Genomic DNA, 23,980 nt, shown 5'->3' on the forward strand with positions numbered 1-23,980 from the left:
ATGGGTTATTCAAAACCTCGATTGCCGGTTTTGTTTCAGTTTTGGTATTCATCTGTGGTAGCTTGAGTTTTGGTGTTTGCCTGCGTTTGATATTCAAATTCGTCTGTAAGGTTTAGTTTTCGGAGATCGTTTGGCTTGTAATGTTCGTGTGTGGTAATTTTGTTTAAGTTTTCGTCAGTGGTAGCCTGGATTTTGTTGCTTGTGTGGGGTTAAAGAAATTCCATTTCTTAAATTTTTGTTTACTTTCCATTAATTTTTTTTGTTTATATGCATTCAATTTTCCACAAATTTTGTCGGTTTTCTGATTGTTTTATTTAATTTGACATAGTTAACAAATCGACGTAACATTAAGAACGTCGACGTGGGCAGGTGGCGCAACAACGCGTGACGATATCGTCGCTGCAGGAGGCGCTAGTAACGACGAAGCAGACGTGCGACGTCCTCAGGGCTCAGCTGGACGAAGAAGTGAGTCTCCATCATAGCCCCCAGCATCGTCCTGTGCTGCCTGTCACTAACACGTCCCATAGTGTGACGCACGTCACCCAACTCACCCATGACCAGAGTGTACGGCAGACGACTCCTGACCATGGTCTCTTGACGATGAATAATGACGACACTCAGTGCCAAGTTTTTAAATTACCGTCCGATACTAACGCAGCACTTACGTCAGGCTCAAGTTATGTTGGCAACGCTGCCAACGAGAAATGTCTGACAAAATCTTCTGAATATCAACAAAATTCCTCCAAATTTCCTCCAATAAATAAACTGCCATCTAATATCCCTCATACTATCACTAATGTTTCTGTTACGGAACTCAAACAGCAAGATTCTAATTCAGAGATAACAAATTCTGTTAGCGCGTCCATAGCTCCCACAAAACCTAAAGTGTTAAATAATAAAATTTCCGATAGCTGTTCAGAAGCTCCCATCACTACTCAGCCTCAGCCTGTGACAGTCACTGCAAACGAGTATGAATGTCACGGCAGTGACTGCGTCGAATCTCGAAGAGATTTGACTGCACCACATGAATGTGGTGACGCTAGTAATATGAATAATGGGGCTGGACAAAAGCTTCCTAGTGGCTGTGACAGATTACCAGCTAATGTGCCGATTATAAATAAAGATGATATTGCTTCAAGTAAACATGACGGTGTTGAAACTATCAACAACTGTACTAAATTAGACCCTAACATTGCACCTTATGAATATGTAAGCAACGATTTGAGGGCTAATGATACTAACACAGAGTGTGTAGTTGCAAGCAGCGTCGCGATGTTCCAGGTTAAGCACACCGAGGGCATCATCAACAACAATGTTTTCCCTTACCGCGCCCCCTCTCTCGACTACCCAGCCATCACTCCCATCTATTCCGACAATCTCAATTCTGCGCACGACATTCAAAACTTATCCCTGAGCTGTGAGCAAAGTCATTCTTTCGATGCTCTTGCTTCTCCATATTCACCGCACGGTTCGAGTGTGTCGAGCCATGATCCATCCTATGCACCCAAAAATTATGAATACATCAATAACTCTTTACTTTTACACAACGGTGCTGTGGCAAGCAACACGACTGCGAATGGCACCATGTTTGCCTCGAATCATTCGTCATTGTCACCAGATATTCATGCACCGAATTTAAATGGTAATATTTTTCCCACGAACGGAGTTGTTCCTCACGAAACTCTGCATCCAAGTTTGTTGACAATGCGGAGTGGCTACCGCGGACCTGAACTCTTCCGACGACCGCGCGACTATGTCATCCCGTGCAGGAAGCCGGACGCTAAGCAGGGGGAAATTTTAGATGTCTGAGTCTTAGCATTTCCAAAATTAAATTAAATTTATCAAACTAACTAATTTAAATAATTAATTTGAACAATTAATTAATTGAACAATTCATTATATGCCAAGCAAGGGGAAATATTAGATATCTGAACCTTACCATTTCCAAAATTTAATTGAATTATCAAACTAACAAATTTAAATAAATAATTTGAACAATTAATTAATCGAACAATTCATTAAATGTACCGAATTAACTTTAGTTGAAGAATCGTTTGCTTGAAATACGGTACGGCACAAACGTCAACAAGGCGTTAGTCCTGCTCCTTCAGGAAAGATGAATAATTAAATGCAATCCATTCATGTTTTATAGCGCAAGTCTGATTTTTGAATAAAGAAGAAGCCATCGGTTCTGTTCGGTGTAAAATTCTTAGATCGACCTATCGATTGAACTTATCGATTGCTGCTCAATATCCGCGCAATATTTAATATAATGTAAATATTATTTCACATGTAGTAATGAAGTATTTTTTGAAGGCTGATTGTTAGCAGTTCTTCCTCGGGTCGATTGGTGATTAAGCCACTTGCCACATACGCCTCAAATGCCACTTGCCATACAGGCCTCATATGCCACTTGCCACGCATACCTCATATGCCACTTGCCACACACGCCTCATATGCCACTTGCCACACAATCTACCGCCACGGCGTTCAGATCTCCCTAACACATATTATTTCTGAACATCGCCACGAACTTGTGAGCGTCTGGTGTGTGCAAAAGTCCGACTCTCTCAGGGTATCCGGGGTGTGTCATCGTGTGCTTGGTTGCTAGCTCAACAAGATGTTTTATGCGCCATCTAAACAATAGAAATATGTTTTAATAGTTAACGGACCTGCAATTTATGCCTTCCGTATAGCCTAGATGTCTGTGGTAAATAGATTTGAACAATAAATAGTAGTCAAGTATCGTAAGTTGATAGTCGTGTCAGCAATCAGTGTTCTTTAGGATAGCGGCGTACGTTTTAGATTCGATCGGGCCTGCCGTGACCGAAACTTGGTACAGTCGTGATGATAGCTGGAGTGATTCTCGAAATAATTAAAATCCGGGGAATTTGTAAATTGGTGTTATTTTTAGTAGAAAAGTAACTTGGCACTTGGATTTACTTGATAGTAATGTAATTAAACGTCTGTTGAACGTGCCAATTCGTGGATGTGCTCGCGGATGCGCATGCCATCAGTGCTCGTGGATGCGCATGCCATCAGTGCTCGTGGATGCGCATGCCATCAGTGCTCGTGGATGCGCATGACATCAGTGCTCATGGATGCGCATGCCATCAGTGCTCGTGGATGCGCATGACATCAGTGCTCATGGATGCGCATGCCATCAGTGCTCGTGGATGCGCATGCCATCAGTGCTCATGGATGCGCATGCCATCAGTGCTCATGGATGCGCATGACATCAGTGCTCATGGATGCGCATGCCATCAGTGCTCGTGGATGCGCATGCCATCGGTGGCCATCTACTCGACATCCATTTAAGTTACGCGTATCTCTCAATATCTACATCAGTGTTGCGTTAAAGTTCTCCAAATCAAGTGACTATCAATTGCGACGTTACTGACAGCTTTAACACGAGCGTAGTCTTGTACCTGAATCTCTTCTTCCAGTAAATCTATTGTCCTTATAACCCCGTTGCGTGATGTTAATAAGTTTTGCGTCAAGCTTATGTCGCCTTAATTAATGTCTTGTGTTTTTGGATGATCATTTCCAGTACAAAAAAAACATGTTCTCGTGATTTTTCCATTAATTATATTTACTATGTCATCTCCATCGTGTTCAGCATTGATTGTGTCTCCAATAATATGGAGTTATTACGGTGATTAATACTTATATATTTTATAATTGTTTTTCGCCTTCATATGCGTTGTTCTCAAGTTACAAGAAAAATGTTATTTTGCAGAGCTTTTAATTATTATCAAATATGAAGGACACGTGTTCATGAAATGAAATAACACCAAATTTTGAGTCAATAGAATTTATAAATTTTTCCTCCTTGTATTTTGTTTGTTCGTGTATTTGTATAAATGTATCGATTTTGTTGTACCAAAGTTGTTATATTTTTCAGGCGACCATTAACTGCGTTATTTTTATAATTGTTTAACGTTGATTAATCAGGCAGCCGAGTTAACCAGTTTGTCATTAATGTGCAAGCGAGCAGCTATATAGAGACCAGAGCCTATACTTTCAAAAAAAGTTAAGAGATCGTAAGTTCATCAGCCAATCATTGACGGCTTTTCAAGCAAAATCCACCAATCATAGACAAGAAAATAGAGCGTAAGTGCTTACGTTCACTTAGCGAGTTTTGAAAGTACGGCCCCAAGGCAGCAGCCCTGTGTTGTATTTGTACTCATGTGTAATATGAATGTTGCAACATACCTGCTTTTTCTTAACCTGCTTAACCACATTAGAGTGTTGCGAACCGCTGTCATATTAATACCTTTGCTTTGAACTAACTTGCCCTTGAGTTGAGATTGAAATATGCCTGGCTTGGCATGGCTATACCAGCTTCAGATTTATAAACGGTTTGAGGAAAAGTTTGGAGGTAGAAACCTGTTTCCTCATATTTGAAATTATATTTAAGTGGCCTGGAATGAGATTGCAAACACCGGTTAGGTTAACAAAAAGAGTTCACAACTAAAGCAAGCAAACAGAACTTCTCGTTTCGCCTATATAAACAAACGTTCAACATACACTGATTCGTAATGTGTTAAACACAACGACTCCTCGCTACTAAGTTTATTCGTCATGGAACTGTCTACTAATACGAGTATCTTAAGTATGAAATCAATACCATTACCAATGATTCTTCTTCTGCGATAGAAATGAAATTAAATTAGGCACCGTTGTTTACAAATTTGGACGAATATTGAACATGAACGTTTAACTGATTTTAAGTAGAGTACTGTCGTCACCCATGACTGATTATAAATCAAGCATTGGCGTAACTGTCCGGCTTGACAGCTTACAAATGTAACCTCTCCTCTGGTGCAATTTTTTCTTATTTAACGATTAATGAATTTAGTTTCAATTTTTCTTATTAAATGATTCTGAAATGTGTTATTAGTTTAAAGCTATTTTTTAGACTTTTAGACCAAACGATTTTACGTAATTAGAATATTAATTTGCCTCCACCACCAACACTTTGGTAAGTTATTTGTATGATTAATTTTTGTCTGAGATAATTGGTAAAAATTAGAAATGTTGTGTCCAATATCAGGAGAGAACGAGTTTGTTTTTCACCGACAACTGGCCGGTTGATAGATTTTCAAGCTGAAAAATGCGTACGTATCTCTTCGGAAATTCCAAGAGAGGAAAAAAGGGCACAACAGAACTAAGTTGTTTTAATTTTTCAGTTCGAGCAGAGCAAGCAAGAGATCGAATACTTACGTATGGAGAACGCCGCTCTTATGGAGCACATGGAGCACTCGAACACCCATGCTCCATATGGGACAGTCCCTACTCCATCTGAGATTGTCCCGCCATACTACGGGACGATCGTGCCACAAGTGGGACGAGAAGCAATAGAATGGGACTTTTTGAAGCATGGGACTTATGAATTCGATGAAAGAGATGAGTTGGGACGCAGAAGATTTAGTGATAGGAATCTGGAGTCAGAGCGCCTTAAATTAATTAAATTAAATGCAGAAAAGGAACAAGATACTTTAAGAGTTAAGAACATCGATACTAATGCAGACGATGAGACCAATGAAGCACGCGCCTGTGACGGTTGCAAAACCAAATGCAAAGTCAGCACCTGCGGCGAAAGTTCTAGCGATGTCAAATTTATAAACGAAATTAAGAATGACAGAAACGTACCAAGATATACCAGAGAAATAGAAAAGGATGATAATGAAGGTAAAGTTATTCAAATTGACGAAAAGAGTGCACGTGAGGCTGTCGAAAGGAATGGAGAACGCAAGGACACTACACAAGAACGGTCGATGGTCCAAGTTGGGAGTGGATGCAAAAAGTTTGAAAAGTTCGATAAGAAAGCGCGTAATGAGGTTGACTTTGTGCAAAGATCGAGCCGTGAAAATCTTTTGAGAAGTTTTTCTAGAGAAACTTCCGTTGGATCGGTGGATGCTGTAGAAAAATCCGAGGAAGATTTAGGTGGATGCATAACACAAGGCTGGGTGCCTGTGGCTCGCGCGAGGATGTGGCGGAGGACATCCACATCGAGTGTCCGCATGGAGGTGAGGATTGTGAATGAAGTGGAAGGAATAAATTGTCTAGATTTACATTATTTTGAGCTGGAATGATTGGAAGTAAAAAGGGATGATTACATTAAAAAGAAATGGAATATTCTGACGGGGACCTGAGATGTAGCGGAAAAGTCTCGAGACTCTGAACAGAAATTTACGCCTAACGATTTTATACATTAAGAATGTTTGCAGTTTTTTCCTTTACGTATTTTAGTCTTGTTTCTAAGTCGTGTTTTCAGTGAATTGTGGGATAATTCATGAATATGAGTAACGATGGCGACCGCTCCAGAATCGAACAGTCATGCTATTCCTTTTCGATTGTTTAAGATATGCCACAAAATTTTTCGCGGCTTCTATAAGGTATTGTTCACTTATGTGTTAAATCGCTAAAATAATGGCCTACATCTTTTCTTGATCCATATCCATAGTCGGGTGTGAGATTTTTTATATTGGTAATTTACTGATTCTACGCAATTTCGCCTCAGGTATTTTGTAAGCAATTAACAGGCCGATGAGACGTGCCAAATTCGCCTATAAATCTGCCATGATAAATGGTCCGTCTCATCATTTATCACAAGCGAGCCTAAATGATGGATTTAGTTTTCAGGCCTCGTGGTGAACTGCGGTGGATATTGGCCGAACATAGCGATGGTGGTGGTGGTGGTGGTGGTGGTGGTGGCGGTGGTGGTAGATGTGGTGATGGGGTGGTGGTGGTGGTGATGGTGGTAGATGTGGTGATGGGTGGTGATGGTGGTAGATGTGGTGGTGGTGATGGTGGGGGAAGAAAGGTGATTGTACTCTTCCCGGTGTTCACTCAAGAAGAAAAGTACTTGTGTTTTTGTTGGTCTTCACTCACGAAGGAGAGGGGTGATGGTGCAGGTGGTGCAGGTACAACACCTGCAAGGCTGGTGCAGGTGCTGGTATCATCACATGTTGCAGGTGCGATGCAGCAGTTGTCATGACTCCCCCCTCCCCCCAGGCAGGTGGGGGTTCACCGGAGGGCAGTAAACCCCCCGGGGAGGACGGCCCCCAGGCGCTCGTGCTCGGCCTCCTGACGGAGTGTAACGCCCTGGAGCAGCAGGTGGGGAGGGGGGGAGTGGGGGTGACGAGGTAGTGGTGGTGACGAGGTAGTGGTGGTGACGAGGTAGTGGTAGTGACGAGGTAGTGGTGGTGACGAGGTAGTGGTGGTGACGAGGTAGTGGTGGTGACGAGGTAGTGGTGGTGACGAGGTAGTGGTAGTGACGAGGTAGTGGTGGTGACGAGGTAGTGGTGGTGACGAGGTAGTGGTAGTGACGAGGTAGTGGTGGTGAATGATAAGTAGAAATGCACTACTTATTTATGCACTTATTTATTTATAAAATGCACTAGAAATGCAATAAATAGAAATAAATATAAATGTACTTCGAAATAACAATTTCGGCAAAATTCCCGTAGATTTCGGAGCTGATGGAAGATAACAGTCGCCTGGAGGGGACCTCAGTCGTGCAGGCGAGACAGCTGACGGAGATCAGGCGTCTGGCAGCGGACAGACAGAGGGAGATTACTCGTCTGCAGCAAGTGATCCAGCAGGCGAATGATAATAATAAGTCCTTGACGTTAGAACTTCAGCAGGCGAGTGCTGAGTGCAGTTATTTGAAGGCAGAAATTGAGCAGGCGAATGTAAAAATTCAATTAAAAAATGAAGAGAATGAAATGATATGTCAGGCAAATCAGCAGGCGGTTAAGAAATTAATGCTTGCCATAAAAGAAAAAAACAACTTAGAAGAGAAATTAAATGTATTAGTGGAGGAAAAATTAAATCTAGAGCATAAATTAAATTGTTTCGACGCTGAAATGGAAGAAACCAGAAAAGAAAGTGCTCACACGAAGGAGGATGTTGACGTTATAGTCATGGAAACAACCTACGGAACGTCAACAGGACCCAGCGACGGCGTTAACAATCCACCACAATCTGTGAGTATCCTTCAGAAATTATTGCACACTATCTTATAGAAACTATTTAAGTTTAAAGGGCAAATACACTATAATCTATTGCACGCAATGAAAGCAAATGGTTTCTCGGCGAGGTCTTAAATTCGTTCTGTTTTTCCGACCGTAAGGCATCGGCGGTCACTCTGGCCTGCGAGGCGCCTGCGAATGGCTCAATCGAGGACCCCAATATTGGAAGGGCTGGCCATCTTAGCCTCGAAGTTACGCCGAAGCCTCCAAACAATTCCAGTCACGCGATTCCGGACGCCGATGAAGAGGATCTGCCAATATTGCCTTCGTGCGCGGCCACCGCGACCGCAGGCTTCGACTTCGCCGCGGCCTTCACAAAAACCGGAGACTTGGACCACGAATGCCCAATGACCGCCGGAGGTATGTGCATTTTTGCCCTGGCCGGTGAAATTGTTGGTGCCCAACACAGGCCGGTGAAATTGTTAGTGCCGGGCCCACAGGCCAGCGAAATTTTTGGTGCCGGTCCTACCGGTCGGTGAAATTGTCGGTTGAGAACCTCCAGTCGGTAAAATTGTTGGTTTGAGAACCATGCACCAGTCGGTGAAATCGTTGATGCCGGTCCCATAGGCCAGAGAAGTTGTTGGTGCCAGGTTCACCGGTCGGTGGAATTGTTGGTGTTGAATCGACTGGCCGCTGAAACGTTTGTGCCACGACCACGTGTTTCTGACATGGTTTATGCCTGGACCAAGGGTCGAATTACCGGCTGATTAAATCCTCGATGCATTAACCACCACAGAATGAAACCATTGTTTCCTCCGCCCAGCCGGCCGAGGGAAAAGGTTGTTCTCTATAATATTTATCGCTGAACCACGGGCCGCTTCAAGGGTCAACTCGATAGTAATGGCACACTGCCCGATGAAATTGTCGTCTGGACCTAATGTCAGCTTATGGTATTGATCTTGATGGGAAAAATAATTAAAATTAAATAATGAACATGTTCACAATACATTCACAAAAAGTCCACAGTTGTGCAACAGAATTTGCGAGCGAGTAAAAATAAATGTGTTGTGATTATAAATGTATGATAATTATTAAAAAAACCAAATCACTTAATTGGTCCACAGCTTTTTTAGGTTTTTAGAATCAACCTAAAATTTCCTAAGCCAGGGAACCTTTATATTAACATGCCCAAGATTCATTTGAAGAAGGCCTAGAAGCGAGGTGCCGCGTTTCACAGAGTTATTAAACATTTTTCTCGAGTTGCTTCCAACTCTCCACACAATTAGGATCCGATCCTACTTCTTGCAGAGAAAAGAATATCTTATTTCAGCTGATCGCCCGAACTCGTAGCCCGACTGTACAACACAGCACTTAGCCGCGCCCAGAGCTGTCACTTGAGTTTAACATCTCGCCTTTGTTTCGGTTTCTTGATTTTCTCACCGAGCTTGGAAAGTATTATCTATCATTTTCTTGAGACGATTCAATTTTTGATTCATTTTATTATTCAGACCTGCTTTAATGAGGAATTTTCATTCCAATGTCTTGATCAAGATATTTAAAAAAGCATATGAAATAAATGAAAAAAATATGCTGGCCTTCAAAATTTTCTCTCGAATTTGGTGGTTATGAATGCTATTATTTTCTTAGTAACTCCATTATTAAACCAATAAAATCAATTTAATGAAATCATAAATTGAACTACCGAATCATCAGATTTAAATTCATCTAAGACCTAAGCTTGTTTTTCACTCAACGCTCAACAAGTAATCCTTTTTTCTGACGTCTCACCAGTCCTGCTAAAACGAATTTCGACATTTAATCTCGAATTGAAGCACTTCATGCGATCATCTTTCCACCCAAACTCTCGATCAGAAAAACTTTTGCTCTCCAGATGCGGACGACGAAGAGCGGCGGATTTCTCGTCCGGAAGGAGCAATCGGAGGCGACGCGTCCGTCGCTCCGACGGCTCAAGAGGCCGTCGAGTGGACTGAAAAACTGAGCGCAATTAAAGCGGAATGTGAGAGACTCGTCCGAGAGGGAAGACAACTGCAGCACTGCAACGCTGCACTGCAGCAACAGGTGCGTGGGACAACTGCAGCACTGCAACGCTGCACTCCAGCAACAGGTGCGTGGGACCTGTCTCTTATACACATCTAGATGTGTATAAGAGACAGAGTAACAGGTGCGTGGGACAGCTGCAGCACTGCAACGCTGCACTCCAGCAACAGGTGCGCAGGACAACTGCAGCACTGCAACGCTGCACTACAGCAACAGGTGCGTGGGACAACTGCAGCACTGCAACGCTGCACCTGTCTCTTATACACATCTAGATGTGTATAAGAGACAGCTCCAGCAACAGGTGCGTGGGACAACTGCAGCACTGCAACGCTGCACTGCAGCAACAGGTGCGCGGGACAACTGCAGCACTGCAACGCTGCACTCCAGCAACAGGTTTGGAAAATTCGACTCAATACGCGTAAATCAGAACAAATTCGGGAAAATTTAAGCTTAAACGATCTGAATGATGTCGGCAAATATTTGAGCTGGATTACCTTATGACCTTATGATGAGTTCGGGACTTCCTAGTCCCCGGTCACGCTGATGCGCCGCCTTCGTCGTCCTCGGTCTCCGAGTCGTCTTCGGATGTAACGTTGGACGTGTTACCTCATGTGCTAAAAATTTTAATTCTGCTGCAGGTGGAGGCGCTGGCAGAGGAGCGCGCAGAGCTGCAGGAGGCACTGAAGCAGAGCACCGTCCGTCTCAGGGACGCTCTGAACGAGCGCAGCCGCCTGGCCCAGACTGCCGCTGTGAGTCTATGTATATATAGTGATCGATTTAATGATAATTATTTAAGATAATTTGATATTAATTTGATATTTGGTACGTTCTAAATAATAATAACCGTTCTAAATAATAATAATAGCACGGCGAGAATAAACTATTTCATTGCCTCAAATAGTAATATATTGTATGTTTATTTTCATTGTTTATAAATACAAAGCTTTACTTATCAATGCTCGTGGTGGCAGCGGGTGGTGTGGGGGGTGCGGGGGTGGTCGCAGGGGGCGACGCGCCTGCTGTCTGTGCTGCAGGAGACAGGCGAACAGACGACGCCCCTCAAACACCGTCTGCTCGTCAACACTGAAAGACGGTATGTAGACTATAGGCTCATTCATTGAATTTATATTGTCACATAAAACAATTGTTTTGCTTTTTTATAGATTATGGACTCATTCATTGAATTCATTTTGTCAAATAAAATAAAATATTTTTTGGATTTTTTGCCATGAAACTAGTGCAAGTGCTGCGCCAAATATATTATTATACATATTATAGCGTACAAAAAATATCGAAGATGCGTATGCATTTAAATTGAGTCCGGTGGATATTAAACCCTTGATGCATAGTCTTACCCGTGAAAAGTGCACCTCTTTTCTTGGTACAGCAATCCGATCTGAAAATCTCATTTAGAGTTTACGTACGAAAAGAACACAACAATTTTAACCGACCGAAAAAAAATGTTTCACCAGCACTTGAATTCTGCAAAAAGTTTTTGAATTTGTCAGTCTTCCTTGAATTTGTCGTCCTTTTTGACAAGTCTGTCTTCCTGCACCAAGTTTTTATGCTATAGATGCGTTACAAGTCATAAATTGTATCTACGCATACCTATAAATCAAAGCTATTTCCTGTACAAAGTTAACCTGAATGCCGAGCCTTCGATGCTTTGTACTGCAGCAAACTTTCTATTATCTCTAAATGAAATTCGAAAATACTCAAGTTCCTCCCTCCATATCGATGATTTTATAATAATCTTCTGAGCGATAATTTTCAAATATTCTGATATACTCTTCTTCTTAAATAAAAAGCTTGCATTACTTAAAATCTTTAATGAATACGTTTTAGGTTTCAAAACGTTTATGACAATTTCTATCGTAATGACTCGTGTCGCTCGCAATTCCGAATGATCGGCGCAAGGCAAGCGGTCTCGTGTTGCCGCTGTAATCGAGTGAGCGGAGCACGCGAGCTGTTGGCTGGGGACTGGGGGCGGAAGTCTCATTGAAAGCATTCGTGTTTCTTGACGTCATAACCACTTGGTGGAGCTAGTGGGTTGATTTTTATGGGGGGGATCTAATATAGCCATCACGACAAAATTGGGGTCTCATAGAGCGATTAAGAAAGAAGTTGGGTCTCATATTTCGATCACGAGAAAAAATGGGGGCTTCTTAGTTACGATGGCCTCTAATAGCGATTATAACAAAAAGTGATGACCTCATATAGCAATTACGACAAAAATGTGTACCTGGTTTCGTGATCATAACAAAATGTGTCATCAAAATCCGATTCCAACAAAAACTGTATACAAAACAACAAATACTGTACATTCAATAGTGATTTTTGCGACTAATTGTTCACATCAGCTATAGCTACACTCTGGCAGAGCTATTGTACTAAGGAGATTTCATCAAACATTTTTCAATCCATATAAAACATTGCCCTAGATTTTATTTTGCGGTATTCGTTTACTGTGGATCCGATCTAAAAAATGTGAAAAAGTTCGTCCCAACAAGTGGAAGTAAAGTCATTCACCTGAACTGCGGCATTTGCCAATTTAAGCCAGAAACTTTACCCGCTCTTCATGCGTTCAATTATGCATGCGTGCGCGGCTCGCCGAAGTGAGTGTTCCCGCAATTGACGAGTCATCTTTCCTCTCGACGCTGCCGCTCAAAACCGAATACTTTCAGCCAGATCGAAATTGGAGTAAAAGCCTTCCAATTTACACCCATGAGGATATTTGGAGGCGCGGAGCCATGGCAGCTTCGCCTCAAGATAAGAAATTTAGTAATGCGTTTCGACATCAGACACGGTGGTTTAGAAATTGTTTATTACTCATGCGAATATAAAAAAAAATTTAGCAAAAAAGAAGTTACCCAAATCCATCATTTATTGATCGAAAACATTTCGAATTCCAGCTCCATCATCAGTTGAAAAAAGCATAGTTATTTTCATTCATCTGATTTTACCATTGATATCCATAAGTAAAACTATCAAATTATTTTGGTATAATCATTATTCTTCTCCCTATGTGCAGTCTCCTGATAGAGCGCAACGCAGCATTACAGTCTGCAAATTGGGAGCTTCTGCAACTACTGCGCTCCCGTCAAAATCGAACATCACCTGAAAATAAAAATATTGAAAGAACACTTTTAACTTCCAAACCACACCAAGAGGCTCATGTAAACACACATCTGCCTGAAAAAGGCTGCTTGAACCTCAACGACTTTGAAAGAAAACTTTGTTTTGAAATGCATGACGAACGAGACAACATTTCAGTGAATAATGAGACCAGCAGCCGAGTATCTGCCGAGAACGGCGCAGACGTGGTAAATGACACCGTAAATATTCAGGAAAATGTCATGTTCCCGCATGGACTGAAGAATGAGGATGATGCCATCGGTATTGAACTACTTACATTGAAAACGGGAGATGATACACAGCAAAACTGTGGTTCAAAGGCTGAGACGGCCTTAATGAAAAACGCAGTAGAATGTTCCTATGCAGCAAGATCTGTGTCTTTGTCGTCTTATTCTCCTATAAATCCTCTAAACTCGGAATCTATTTCATCGTCCAGTACAGCAGGAGACGTATATGCTCTGTTGACAGACAATCAAACGTCTTCAGCGATCAGTTGTTCTTACGATGAGGGTAGTTCAGAAGGTCACGCAGAGAAAAGCAAACATTCTCCGAATGAACTAGAAAATTCACCTGTTGTTCCGGATGAAAGAAACACGAAAAATATCCTAAGATCTGATGGTGAATCGGAAGAACTTCACAACTGCGAAAATTTAGTTAATCACTTCAGAACTGACAGTTCTAAGAGTGTCACTGATGTCACTCATGTCAGTCGCAATCCGAACAATAATTTTGGTGAAGAGAATGTATCTTTTGCTGAAGGCAGATGCTTCTTCTCTAAAGGCAGATGTTTTTTCTCTAATAAAAATCAGAAAACACCCAACCAAATGACTGCCAAGATATCGACCGGAAACTGCGAAAACGGACACCACGATTCACAGGTTTCAAAAAGGGAAACGTCAATCCCTACGGAAGCGTGTAATCAATTCGATGATTATTATCAAAGCACGAAGACCATACATGCATTTGCAGGAATTGTTGCAACACCACTTGGAAAAGAACTTCTTGTTAATAATGTCGTCAAGAGGGATAAAGAAGAATTTCCCGCCAAAAATGTTGCCACAAGCGGAGATGAAGAAAAGGAAGTAGTAATCTTTAACCCACTGTCATCGGTGACCGCCAACCCTTCAGGAACTTCCTTAATATCTCAGATGGGTTATTTTCATTGCATAAAATGCTTTTTTTTATATTCACTCTAGTCTAGAATGTAATATACTGACAACATTTCTAAAAATATTGTAAAAAATTAGTAACTAAGATAAACACGTTAACAAGACTGGAATGGCTGCCACCGAATATTTTTTTCAAACCCGTAACCGAAGCTTTCAAGTTTAATATGTGGATTTCGTCTTTAATTGCATATTATTATTGTTCAGGGTATTTGCAGGAACCAATTATCATTGCTCATTTTAAAACAAAGGACCGTCACATTACATATAAATACAACACTCACATCCATTCATTAATTTATTATTGCTCAAATCTGCGCTGAACGCTTGATTGCAATTCATCACTAAAAGGCTGTCATTGTACGCTCACAATGTACGATCACAATACATGGAGACTAAAAACTATATAGACCCGGCTTGAGAGAGGCATTGGAGTTAAGGAAATGTAACCTCCATGACATGACCATATGGCAGAAGCTCTCACATGGATGACTCTCCCCCAGCTGCTTCACCCCACCTGCGGAGCCCCGCTGTCTTTTGTCCACCCACCGCGCAAAATGTAATATACTTCGCTTGACTACTTGACTTGGCTATAATGTAATATACTTGGCTTGACTACTTGACTTGGCTATAATGTAATATACGTGGCTTGACTTCTTGACTTGGCTATAATGTAATATACTTGGCTTGACTTTCTCCGGCCACGATGGCCAATCACAGCCCTCGGCGGCAACCCTCATTCGGGCCGCCAATCAGAAGCGTGATTTGTCAAGTAGTTGTCGAACATAAAACTGGACGGCAATTCATCATTGATAATTATTGTATCAGACGTTAGTGGGTCTCTAGTTTATTGTTAGATCGCCAACTGTCATCACACACAACCATTAATCATTCATACATTGATGTACTTGTCATTTTTCTTTACTAGATTAGACACCGTTAAATGGAAGAAAATTTTGGGAGAACGATGAAAAATTTTAATAATCCTGTTGATCATGATTCGGAACAATCATTTCCTATCCACATAACAAGAAAAATTTAATATCACAACTAAACAAATTACTAAAATACCCTAATTCTGATAAAATTGTTGTGAAACGAGATCAAAGTCAAAGATAATGTTGCCGGTAGTGCAACAACAGGGATGAGACAACAGCAGCCAAGGAAAAGGAACGTAATCTCTTGTAGATTAGAATATCTAATTAAAACAAAAGCTGACCTTGTTTAACATCTGGTGCCTGGCTCTAATTTTCCTCAACTGGCTAAAGTAAAGTCTCCCCTGAGAAATCTGTCCTGAAAGTAAGCGTGCAACTCCCGGGGACTTTCATTGCGATGAGATTTGCAAATCTTGCTTAGAGCTTTTTCTTCAGTATCTTAAGACATGACCTAAAAGTTCTGAAAAAAGAGACGAACAATTATACGGGCTAATTATTGCTCAATTTATATAGGTTGCATTATACACTGAAACTTCAAATATGAATTTATTTAAACAAGATTTAATTTAATTTCAATTCCTTCAAACCAGTTAAACGAACTAAATAATCTTTCAAGTGAGGATATAACTATGTTAGGAAAACTAAATTCCAAATATTTTATGAATAGAAATATGAATATAATTAGAATGAACATAAATACGTCTTCATTCGAACTTTTTACTTAATTCTAATGGTAAGTTACTAAGTAGAATAGCATCAGTTTACATTGATTTTTTTTTGCAACCACCAGATATATGAAAGATTCCATTGCTTTTTCCAGCAGGCATCTTCTACAACTTCGGAACCATTCAATGCAGAACCATTATCTGCTGCACAATCACCTGCTACAACATCAGTAACGGCAATAGAAGAGAAAACGGCACCATCATCAGGATGCTTAACATTAACTGCGGCATCATCGGCATTTACGTCTTCAGCATCAATGGACGCATCATTCAAAACATCAACGGGGGCCTTGCATTCATCAACTACGTCAACATCAACATTATCAGCCCCGGCATCAACAGTGCAATCATGCCAAGAATTAACATCAACATCAACAAGAACACCAGCAACGTTTCAGGCTCCCTCACTGCCAGGGACTCAGGACGCCCTAGGGGCCTCATGCCCAGCAGGGGCCCAAGACGCCCCCGGGACCACGTCCCCAGCAGGAGCTCAGGACGCCCTCAGGACCTTGTCCCCAGCAGGGGCTCAGGACGCCCTCAGTACCACGTCCTCAGCAGGGGCTCAAGACGCCCTCAGGATCACGTCCCCAACAGGGGCCCAGGACGCCCCCGGGACCATGTCCCCAGCAGGAGCACAAGACGCTCTCAGGACCACGTCCTCAGCAGGGGCTCAGGACGCCCCCGGGACCACGTCCTCAGTAGGAGCACAAGACGTCCTCAAGACCACGTCCCCAGCAGGAGCTCAGGACGCCCCCGGGACCACGTCCCCAGCAGGAGCTCAGGACGCCCCCGGGACCACGTCCTCAGCAGGAGCTCAGGACGCCCTCAGGACCACGTCCTCAGTAGGAGCACAAGACGCCCTCAAGACCACGTCCCCAGCAGGTGACCTCGCCGTGTTCCAGCGTCGCCTGCGGGAGCTCACGCAGCTCGCTGAGCTCCTCTTCCACCACGCCAGGTCTGCCCCGCTATTTTGTTCAATATTTGTTCGTATTTTTCGTCATGTTACATAGTGAAGAAGTTATTTCCATGAATTTGAGCTTAACTGAAGATTCATTTTTAAGTAAAAACTTTTTCAGAGTAACATTTATCCTTATGATATTCAGACATGCGAACATTTACTTCAGTATATGTTTCAACAATTGTATACTTCATTTTTAGTACAACACACTTTTTTATTCAGAAAAACATGAAAGTTTCATATTGTCCAAATATGGACAGGCTTTATCACTCAATACACGAGGACAGAGCGAACCTATAACTGATTTTGCCGGGCTATACCGAGTCAGAAGAACCCACACAAGGAAAAAAAGGTGTTTCGCTAATTGGACAATGACCCTCACATTTATCTGAGTGGAGACTATCTAAACTTCCGAATAACAATTAAATATTTTCTTTAATGAAAATAATTAACATTTTCTTCGCACTCCTCCAGGAGGATACCGCGTCATGGCTGTTCACCGCGCGTGCGCAGCTGGGCATCGCTCCAGGATTTGGGTTCGTCCAGCAAAACTCATCGGGAATTTCCCTTCGCTGAAAATGCAGGATATTATTTAAGTCTTCCTCAACGCGATGAGGGAAATTGGGATGAAAATCTTTGTGAAGGAAATTTCTGGGATGAACTTCCATCCAGAGACAACAATGAAAATGACGCCTGCGTTGGAAAGGAACTTTTTGATGGCTTTGACATCAGCGAAGATTTTTGGGCAGATGTCGTTGCCAGCAATCATTTAAAAATAAACTACGAAATAAATGATCCGCCTGTTGGAGTTTCATGCAGTGAATGTATGGCTTTGGACATATACCACAAAAACTCTGCTAGAAACACACATTTAATGCCTGCAATAGAGAAGAATCTTAATTTAGATACGGAAAAGGATGATATTTCATTCATCAGTGAATTTATCAGCCCAGTAAACAATTCAATGGAAAATATTTCGATGACACGAAGCCGTTATAGTGATGGTACAAGGGCACATAAATGCATTTCGAATTCTTCACAAATTCATACGAAATCAAGGCAGAGAAGAGCTGAGCAGAACAAGACTTCGGTTCTTGTTACAGAACTGAAGGAAATTCAGGAGTTGGTCGAAAACCAAGCTTCGTTGGTGACATCCATCCAGGAGCTCGTCATGCCTCACTAACTCAGCAGTAAAATTTAAATCAAATGTAATAATAACTCCTATGATAATTGCAATGTTGACCCAGAAATTCACTGTACGTTTCGAAACATACCTGCTAGCTTGAGAAAATAATTTATGGAAACTTATCAATAGCAACGTTATTTTAGAACTAACACGTGAAAGCAAATTGTACAGAGGATGGAAATCCAAGTAACAAATTATCCGATTTAATCACCCCACCGACTGGGGAGGGTGGGGGCAAGTGGCCCGACGAGCGGACCACAGACGCGCTTCCCCACCGACTGGGGAGGCTGGGGCAAGTGGCCCGGCGAGCGGACCACAGACGCGCTGCCCCACCGACTGGGGAGGCTGGGAAAGATGGCCCGGCGAGCGGACCACAGGCGCGCTGCCCCACCGACTGGGGAGGCTGGGGAAGATGGCTCGCTTGTCTGTCATGGACAAGAAGCGCATAATACGCAAAAATTCATATTTTTTCTCTAGAAAGGGAACTTTATTATTAAAAATGCTATTCATCATCGTAATTAGCTAATAATAAATACAGGCAAATATAATTTCACGCATTCTGCATGAGATCATTATGTTACATTATGTTGCGTTGTATATATGAATATAAAGATACCAGCTGTTTTTATGAACTGTTATTTACCTTGTGATACAAAAAATGTAAAAATTACAAGCTATGTGTCGAATTGGAATAAATAATCACTATACACTAAAATTTGGATAATAATTTTGCGATATTTTTTTTGCAAATTTCCCGAAAAAATGTGAAAATTGAAACTTTGACGTAAGGATGAACAGGCCACCATGAGTGTTGCTACACCGAAAGCCTGACACGTACTTACCAGCCTATGTAAAAGTTCATGGACAATACGTCGCTTCTGTGGCGATCTGCAGGCAATTTTTTCAGTCGCTGTTCACTTATGAACAGCTGTTATGAAGTGAATAGTTATGAAGTGGACATTACGAAGGCATAGTGACCATGTATAGGTTAATATGAGAAGTCTTTTTGTCTGGAATGAAATTGTGGGTGATTTGGAAGAAAAATAATTTTTCTACTGTAAAAGTAAGAATGAGGAAAAGAAAAAAAACAATAGATTTTAGGAAGCTCTTGAGTATTTTCCAATTTGACCTCGATTACAATTGTTTTAATCGGGTAATTAATTACTTTTAATGTCATCATATCTCGTCATTGAGAATCTTTACAACAAAGACTTTACGATAAAGTTTTTAGCGACGTAGAGGATGCGATAGACCCTGCATGGCGATGCACAATTAAAGATGCATGCAGCCGTTGAAGGAAACTAGAAGCAAAAAGATTGCTTATCAATATTTGACAGTAATTTCGTACCCAGTAGAACATGGCTGTCCAATTTCAAGAGGAATGCACTAAACGTATGACGATGTTTTCTCTAAATATATTAATCTGTTTATGTCTCGGTCACCAGATCTTTTAGTGCTCCTGATTTAGGTACTGGAAGGGAAAAGTCTAAATTAAAATTATTTATTCTCTATAGCAAGAGAAGAACTGAAAAAAGTATATTAAATACTATAACGAATTATCACATTATCCGTGAAGTAATTATGCAAGTTAATATTTAAGATTTGTTGTGATTCGATAAAAAGGTTGATTTGGATACTTTCTAATTTCTAATGTGGCATTGTATAGATGACTGCGCTGTGATAAATTACACGCAAGGAACCTACACTCAACATTAATGTTTCCACTTCCGTCATGAATTGATAAATATCCTTACCATTATTTGTTAAATTGCTATTATTATTTAAGGAAGTGACCATATCACAGGTAGACAATTAAAAAGTTTGTTGCACTTTAAACCACAAAGAAAATAGAATAATTGAAGATCATTATTAAGTCTTTCCCGAGAGTTGAGGGTCAAATTTATAACCTCCGTAAGCATGCAAAAAAAAAAAAAGACGGACATGCGCGGCCATTTTTACAAATCACTTTTGCAGAAAAAATTACTTTTGCATCTGCTGAAAAAATGTTTTTATCCATAATTTTTTACTTTTTTCTTCTGTTTCTTGCATTTATTATTATATAATTATTATTATTATTATCATAATTATTATTATTATTATTATCATCATTATTATTATTAATTTATTATTCTTATAAATATACATTTTTCAAACGGCGTGTAGTTTGTATCACATTTCCCTCATTTCTTCCTAGATTAGGTTTCATTTCCCCTCTCCTTCATTATTTCTTGTGCCCATTGCTCCCCACTTCTATTCCTTCTTTCCCCTTGCTCGCCCCTCCCCTAGCTCCCCCCTGATTCCCTGGGGATTGCGGGGACTGGAATTAATCTATCCTGGAATGCCGGGGCAGATGATCCTGCGAGGCATCCCAGCCATGAGCCATGAGCCTGGGACCATATCCTGCCAAGCGCTTGGCTGGGCGTCCCAGCCATGAGCCTGGGACCATATCCTGCCAAGCTCTTCATGTTAAAATCATTTTTCATGAAGATATACATGAAAAATTGAAAGTCTTCAGTGCACAACATTCGTTAAAAAATTGATACATTATCAATGTTTGGGATGAACGCATGAATTACTTATTGACGACCCAATGGCCGGACATATGGAATTAAATTATGATATGTTATTCTTTTGTGTAAAATGTTGTGTTTTTTAGAGTACGAACTTTGCTTCGGCATCGCATACTGTTCTTATTTATTGAGATAATTACATTATATGCAGCAAAGAATTATGTTTACGTTCTGTTTTCTCATGCGCATGGAAAAGCGTAATATGTTTTTTGTAAAGCGTAATTTTTTTGTAAAATTAAAAAAAAAAAAAAAAAATTAGCGGAATTACGAAAACCAGTAAATCATAATCAGTCGAATTCTTAATTAGCAGTTTTTTTGAAGGAACAATGGATTTTTATCTTAAATCTAATCGATGAAGATCAAATCAACTTGCATAATTTCAGAATTGATGTCAGAGTAACCACGGTCATCAATGATACCTTTGACACTAGAAAACAAATTTCAGAGAAAATATTTCAGCGTATTATAATAACAAAAAATTCATGCTCTAAAATTTTTAATGAAAGACCTCCATCAGTTATAAATTTATAAATTACGGTAAAATTTCCTCATTCTATCGCATAATGCGTCATTAATGAGCATATGCGTGAGACTCAGTTCCTCGATCAGACTACGCATTCTGATCCTCACAGGACCAAGCCCGAGATCCTGCAAATCCCCCAGCCTCCCGAGGTCGGGGATTGAGCAAAGCTCAGAGGGGATTTAAGTAACCCATGCAAGGTGTCTGGCTCTAAATAAGCAAGTTGCTCACGCTCCATTGGCTCGTGATTAGAAAGCAAGAGGACATGCGATGCTCCGCGTCTACTTCAACAGCTCGTGCTGCTTTGGCTGTGATAATGAACGGCATTACCGGCCTGGCAAGTAAACGTCGGCCTTCCGGGTGCCGTAAAATGGATCACCAGCCTGCGAAGGGGGCCAAATGGGCGGCACTGAATGGGCCAAGAGTTTCAGCAGGAGCCAAATGGGCGGCACATAATGGGCCAAGAGTTTCAGCAGGAGCCAATTGGGCGGCACTGAATGGGCCAAGAGTTTCAGCAATGGAAAAATGAGCAACATAGAATNTCGGGCTTGCTTATTAAAGCTTCATTAATTATTCCAAAAGTTTGGCATCCCTCAATCTCAGTAAGGTGTTCTTACAAGAGACTGGGCGCTGCCCGCAAACTTCTCTTATTGAAAAAACGCGGCGAAATGAGCGGCCGCGGTGGATGGACTGGCGGGAAAACTCTAGGAAAATGAGCCCTGACTTCAAAAAAGAAAAAAATAGAAAAATATCACTAAACATTTTTGGAAATAACAAATACCGATTGTACTCGCGGAACTTAGAGACGTAAGTAAAATGCGGATTAAGATCGTGAAAAAAATTGATAATAATTGAAAGAATATTGTTATTCAGAATCAAATAATAGAAATTATCAGCAAAATTTTTACGTCCACCACCACACCACTACGCACCATCACCACACACTACACAACATTACCACACCCCCACACCTCATCACCACACCACTACACACCATCACCACACCCCCACACCTCATCACCACACCACTACACACCATCACCACACCCCCACACCTCATCACCACACCACTACACACCATCACCACACCCCCACACCTCATCACCACACCACTACACACCATCACCACACCCCTACACATCATCACCACACCACTACGCAGCATCACCACACACTACACACCATCACCACACCACTACACATCATCACCACATCACTACACAACATCACCACACACTACACACCATCACCACACCCCTACACATCATCACCACACCACTACGCAGCATCACCACACACTACACATCATCACCACATCACTACACAACATCACCACACACTACACAACATCACCACACTCCACACCACTACACAACATCACCACACCACTACGCACTATCACCACACCCCTACGCACCATCACCACACCACTAAGCAACATCACCACATACATCACCACACTTCACCCCACCACATCACCACACCACTAAGCCTAAGCACCATCACCACATCACATCACCACACTTAACCACTAAGCACCACACCACACCGCACCACGTCACCACACTTCACCACCGCTGCTCATCTAAATAACATAATTGGTCCGAGATCACAGCGGGCGCCTGACGCTTCCTAATTAAAACTTCGACGTTTGGTCAGGATTAAGTGGAGTGAAGTTGCATGAAGTGTCGCGGGAAGGGTTAATTGGGGCCAGGGTTAAGTAAGGTCAGGGCTCAATGGAGTCAGGCTTAACTGGGGTAAGGCTAATCTGGGATCAGGGTTAAGCGAGTTCACGGTTAACAGCAGTCAGGGTAAAGTGCGGTTAGGGTTAGCTGGGTTTAAAATGAATTATGGTAGCGTTATGGCTGGGTGAAGTCTGTATCAGGGCTGACCGTAGTGTCTGTATGGTCTGTGTCTGCATGGTCTGTGTCTGCATGGTCTGTGTCTGCATGGTCTGCGTCTGCATGGTCTGTATCTGGATGGTCTATGTATGCAGGGTCTGTGTCTGGGTCTACCATTGTCTGTAAGTTTTGACTCTGATATCTCAGGGTTTACCAGCTCTGTGACAGACTTGATAGGGTTCGCGTCAGTTGACATACGCTGATTCACATTGGAATACATTCGAAGCTCTGATATACAAACTAATTTTTATAAGTTCCTAACTTACCATTAATTGTAGATTTGTGTATGAAAACACGTAGGGATGAAGTGCTCGGGTAGCTCTCTGGAAAGGCCATTTGCTGGCTGCTGACAACGGCGTCAAGGCTGGAAAATTTCAAGTTTCTTCTTTATTGCTCATCGTCGCACCTGAAATTCTCGAGGTTCACTTCCAAGAAAGTAAATTTTGATGTAATATAATAAATATAAAATAATATAATATAACATTATTAATAACATTAAAACGTAATTCGTATAATGATAATAATAATAATAATAATAATAATAATAATAATAATAGAATTCCTGGTCTGGAAAAGGTGTCAGTTTCTTGAGTAGAGCTCATCGTCGCACCTGAAATTCTCGAGGTTCACTTCCAAGAAAGTAAATTTTGATGTAATATAATAAATATAAAATAATATAATAATATTTTTATAATAATAACATTATTAATAACATTAAAACGTAATTCGTATAATGATAATAATAATAATAATAATAATAATAATAATAATAATAGAATTCCTGGTCTGGAAGAGGGGTCAGTTTCTTGAGTAGAGCGGGAATTGAGAAAAGAAGCTATCATGATCT

The 23,980-nt window shown here is 41.3% G+C and overlaps 3 protein-coding genes across 3 annotated transcripts; all 3 read left to right on the forward strand.

The window, feature by feature from the left end:
* Nucleotides 1-13,637, forward strand: LOC108680197. Its single transcript, XM_018168970.2, has 10 exons — nt 1-465; nt 5,193-6,032; nt 7,021-7,122; nt 7,476-7,994; nt 8,141-8,399; nt 9,871-10,058; nt 10,676-10,786; nt 11,009-11,130; nt 13,069-13,433; nt 13,609-13,637. Exons 2-10 carry the CDS (start codon nt 5,229-5,231, stop codon nt 13,635-13,637), a joined length of 2,499 nt encoding a protein of 832 aa, XP_018024459.2. The 5' UTR covers nt 1-465; nt 5,193-5,228.
* A 1,205-nt stretch (nt 13,638-14,842) lies between these two features.
* LOC108680174 (serine/arginine repetitive matrix protein 5-like) lies at nt 14,843-19,225 on the forward strand. The gene is made up of 4 exons (XM_018168950.2): nt 14,843-14,892; nt 15,022-15,110; nt 16,097-16,953; nt 17,431-19,225. The coding sequence occupies exon 3, from the start codon at nt 16,207-16,209 to the stop codon at nt 16,882-16,884; it is 678 nt and encodes a 225-aa protein (XP_018024439.1). The 5' UTR covers nt 14,843-14,892; nt 15,022-15,110; nt 16,097-16,206; the 3' UTR covers nt 16,885-16,953; nt 17,431-19,225.
* Nucleotides 19,226-21,294: 2,069 nt separating this feature from the next.
* LOC108680205 (protein TRACHEARY ELEMENT DIFFERENTIATION-RELATED 7A-like) lies at nt 21,295-22,722 on the forward strand. The gene is made up of 2 exons (XM_018168982.1): nt 21,295-21,384; nt 22,129-22,722. The coding sequence occupies exons 1-2, from the start codon at nt 21,295-21,297 to the stop codon at nt 22,720-22,722; spliced, it is 684 nt and encodes a 227-aa protein (XP_018024471.1).
* Nucleotides 22,723-23,980: the final 1,258 nt, after the last annotated feature.

This window comes from Hyalella azteca, unplaced genomic scaffold (genome assembly GCF_000764305.2).
Source record: "Hyalella azteca isolate HAZT.00-mixed unplaced genomic scaffold, Hazt_2.0.2 contig5178, whole genome shotgun sequence".
Lineage (NCBI taxonomy): Eukaryota > Metazoa > Arthropoda > Malacostraca > Amphipoda > Hyalellidae > Hyalella > Hyalella azteca.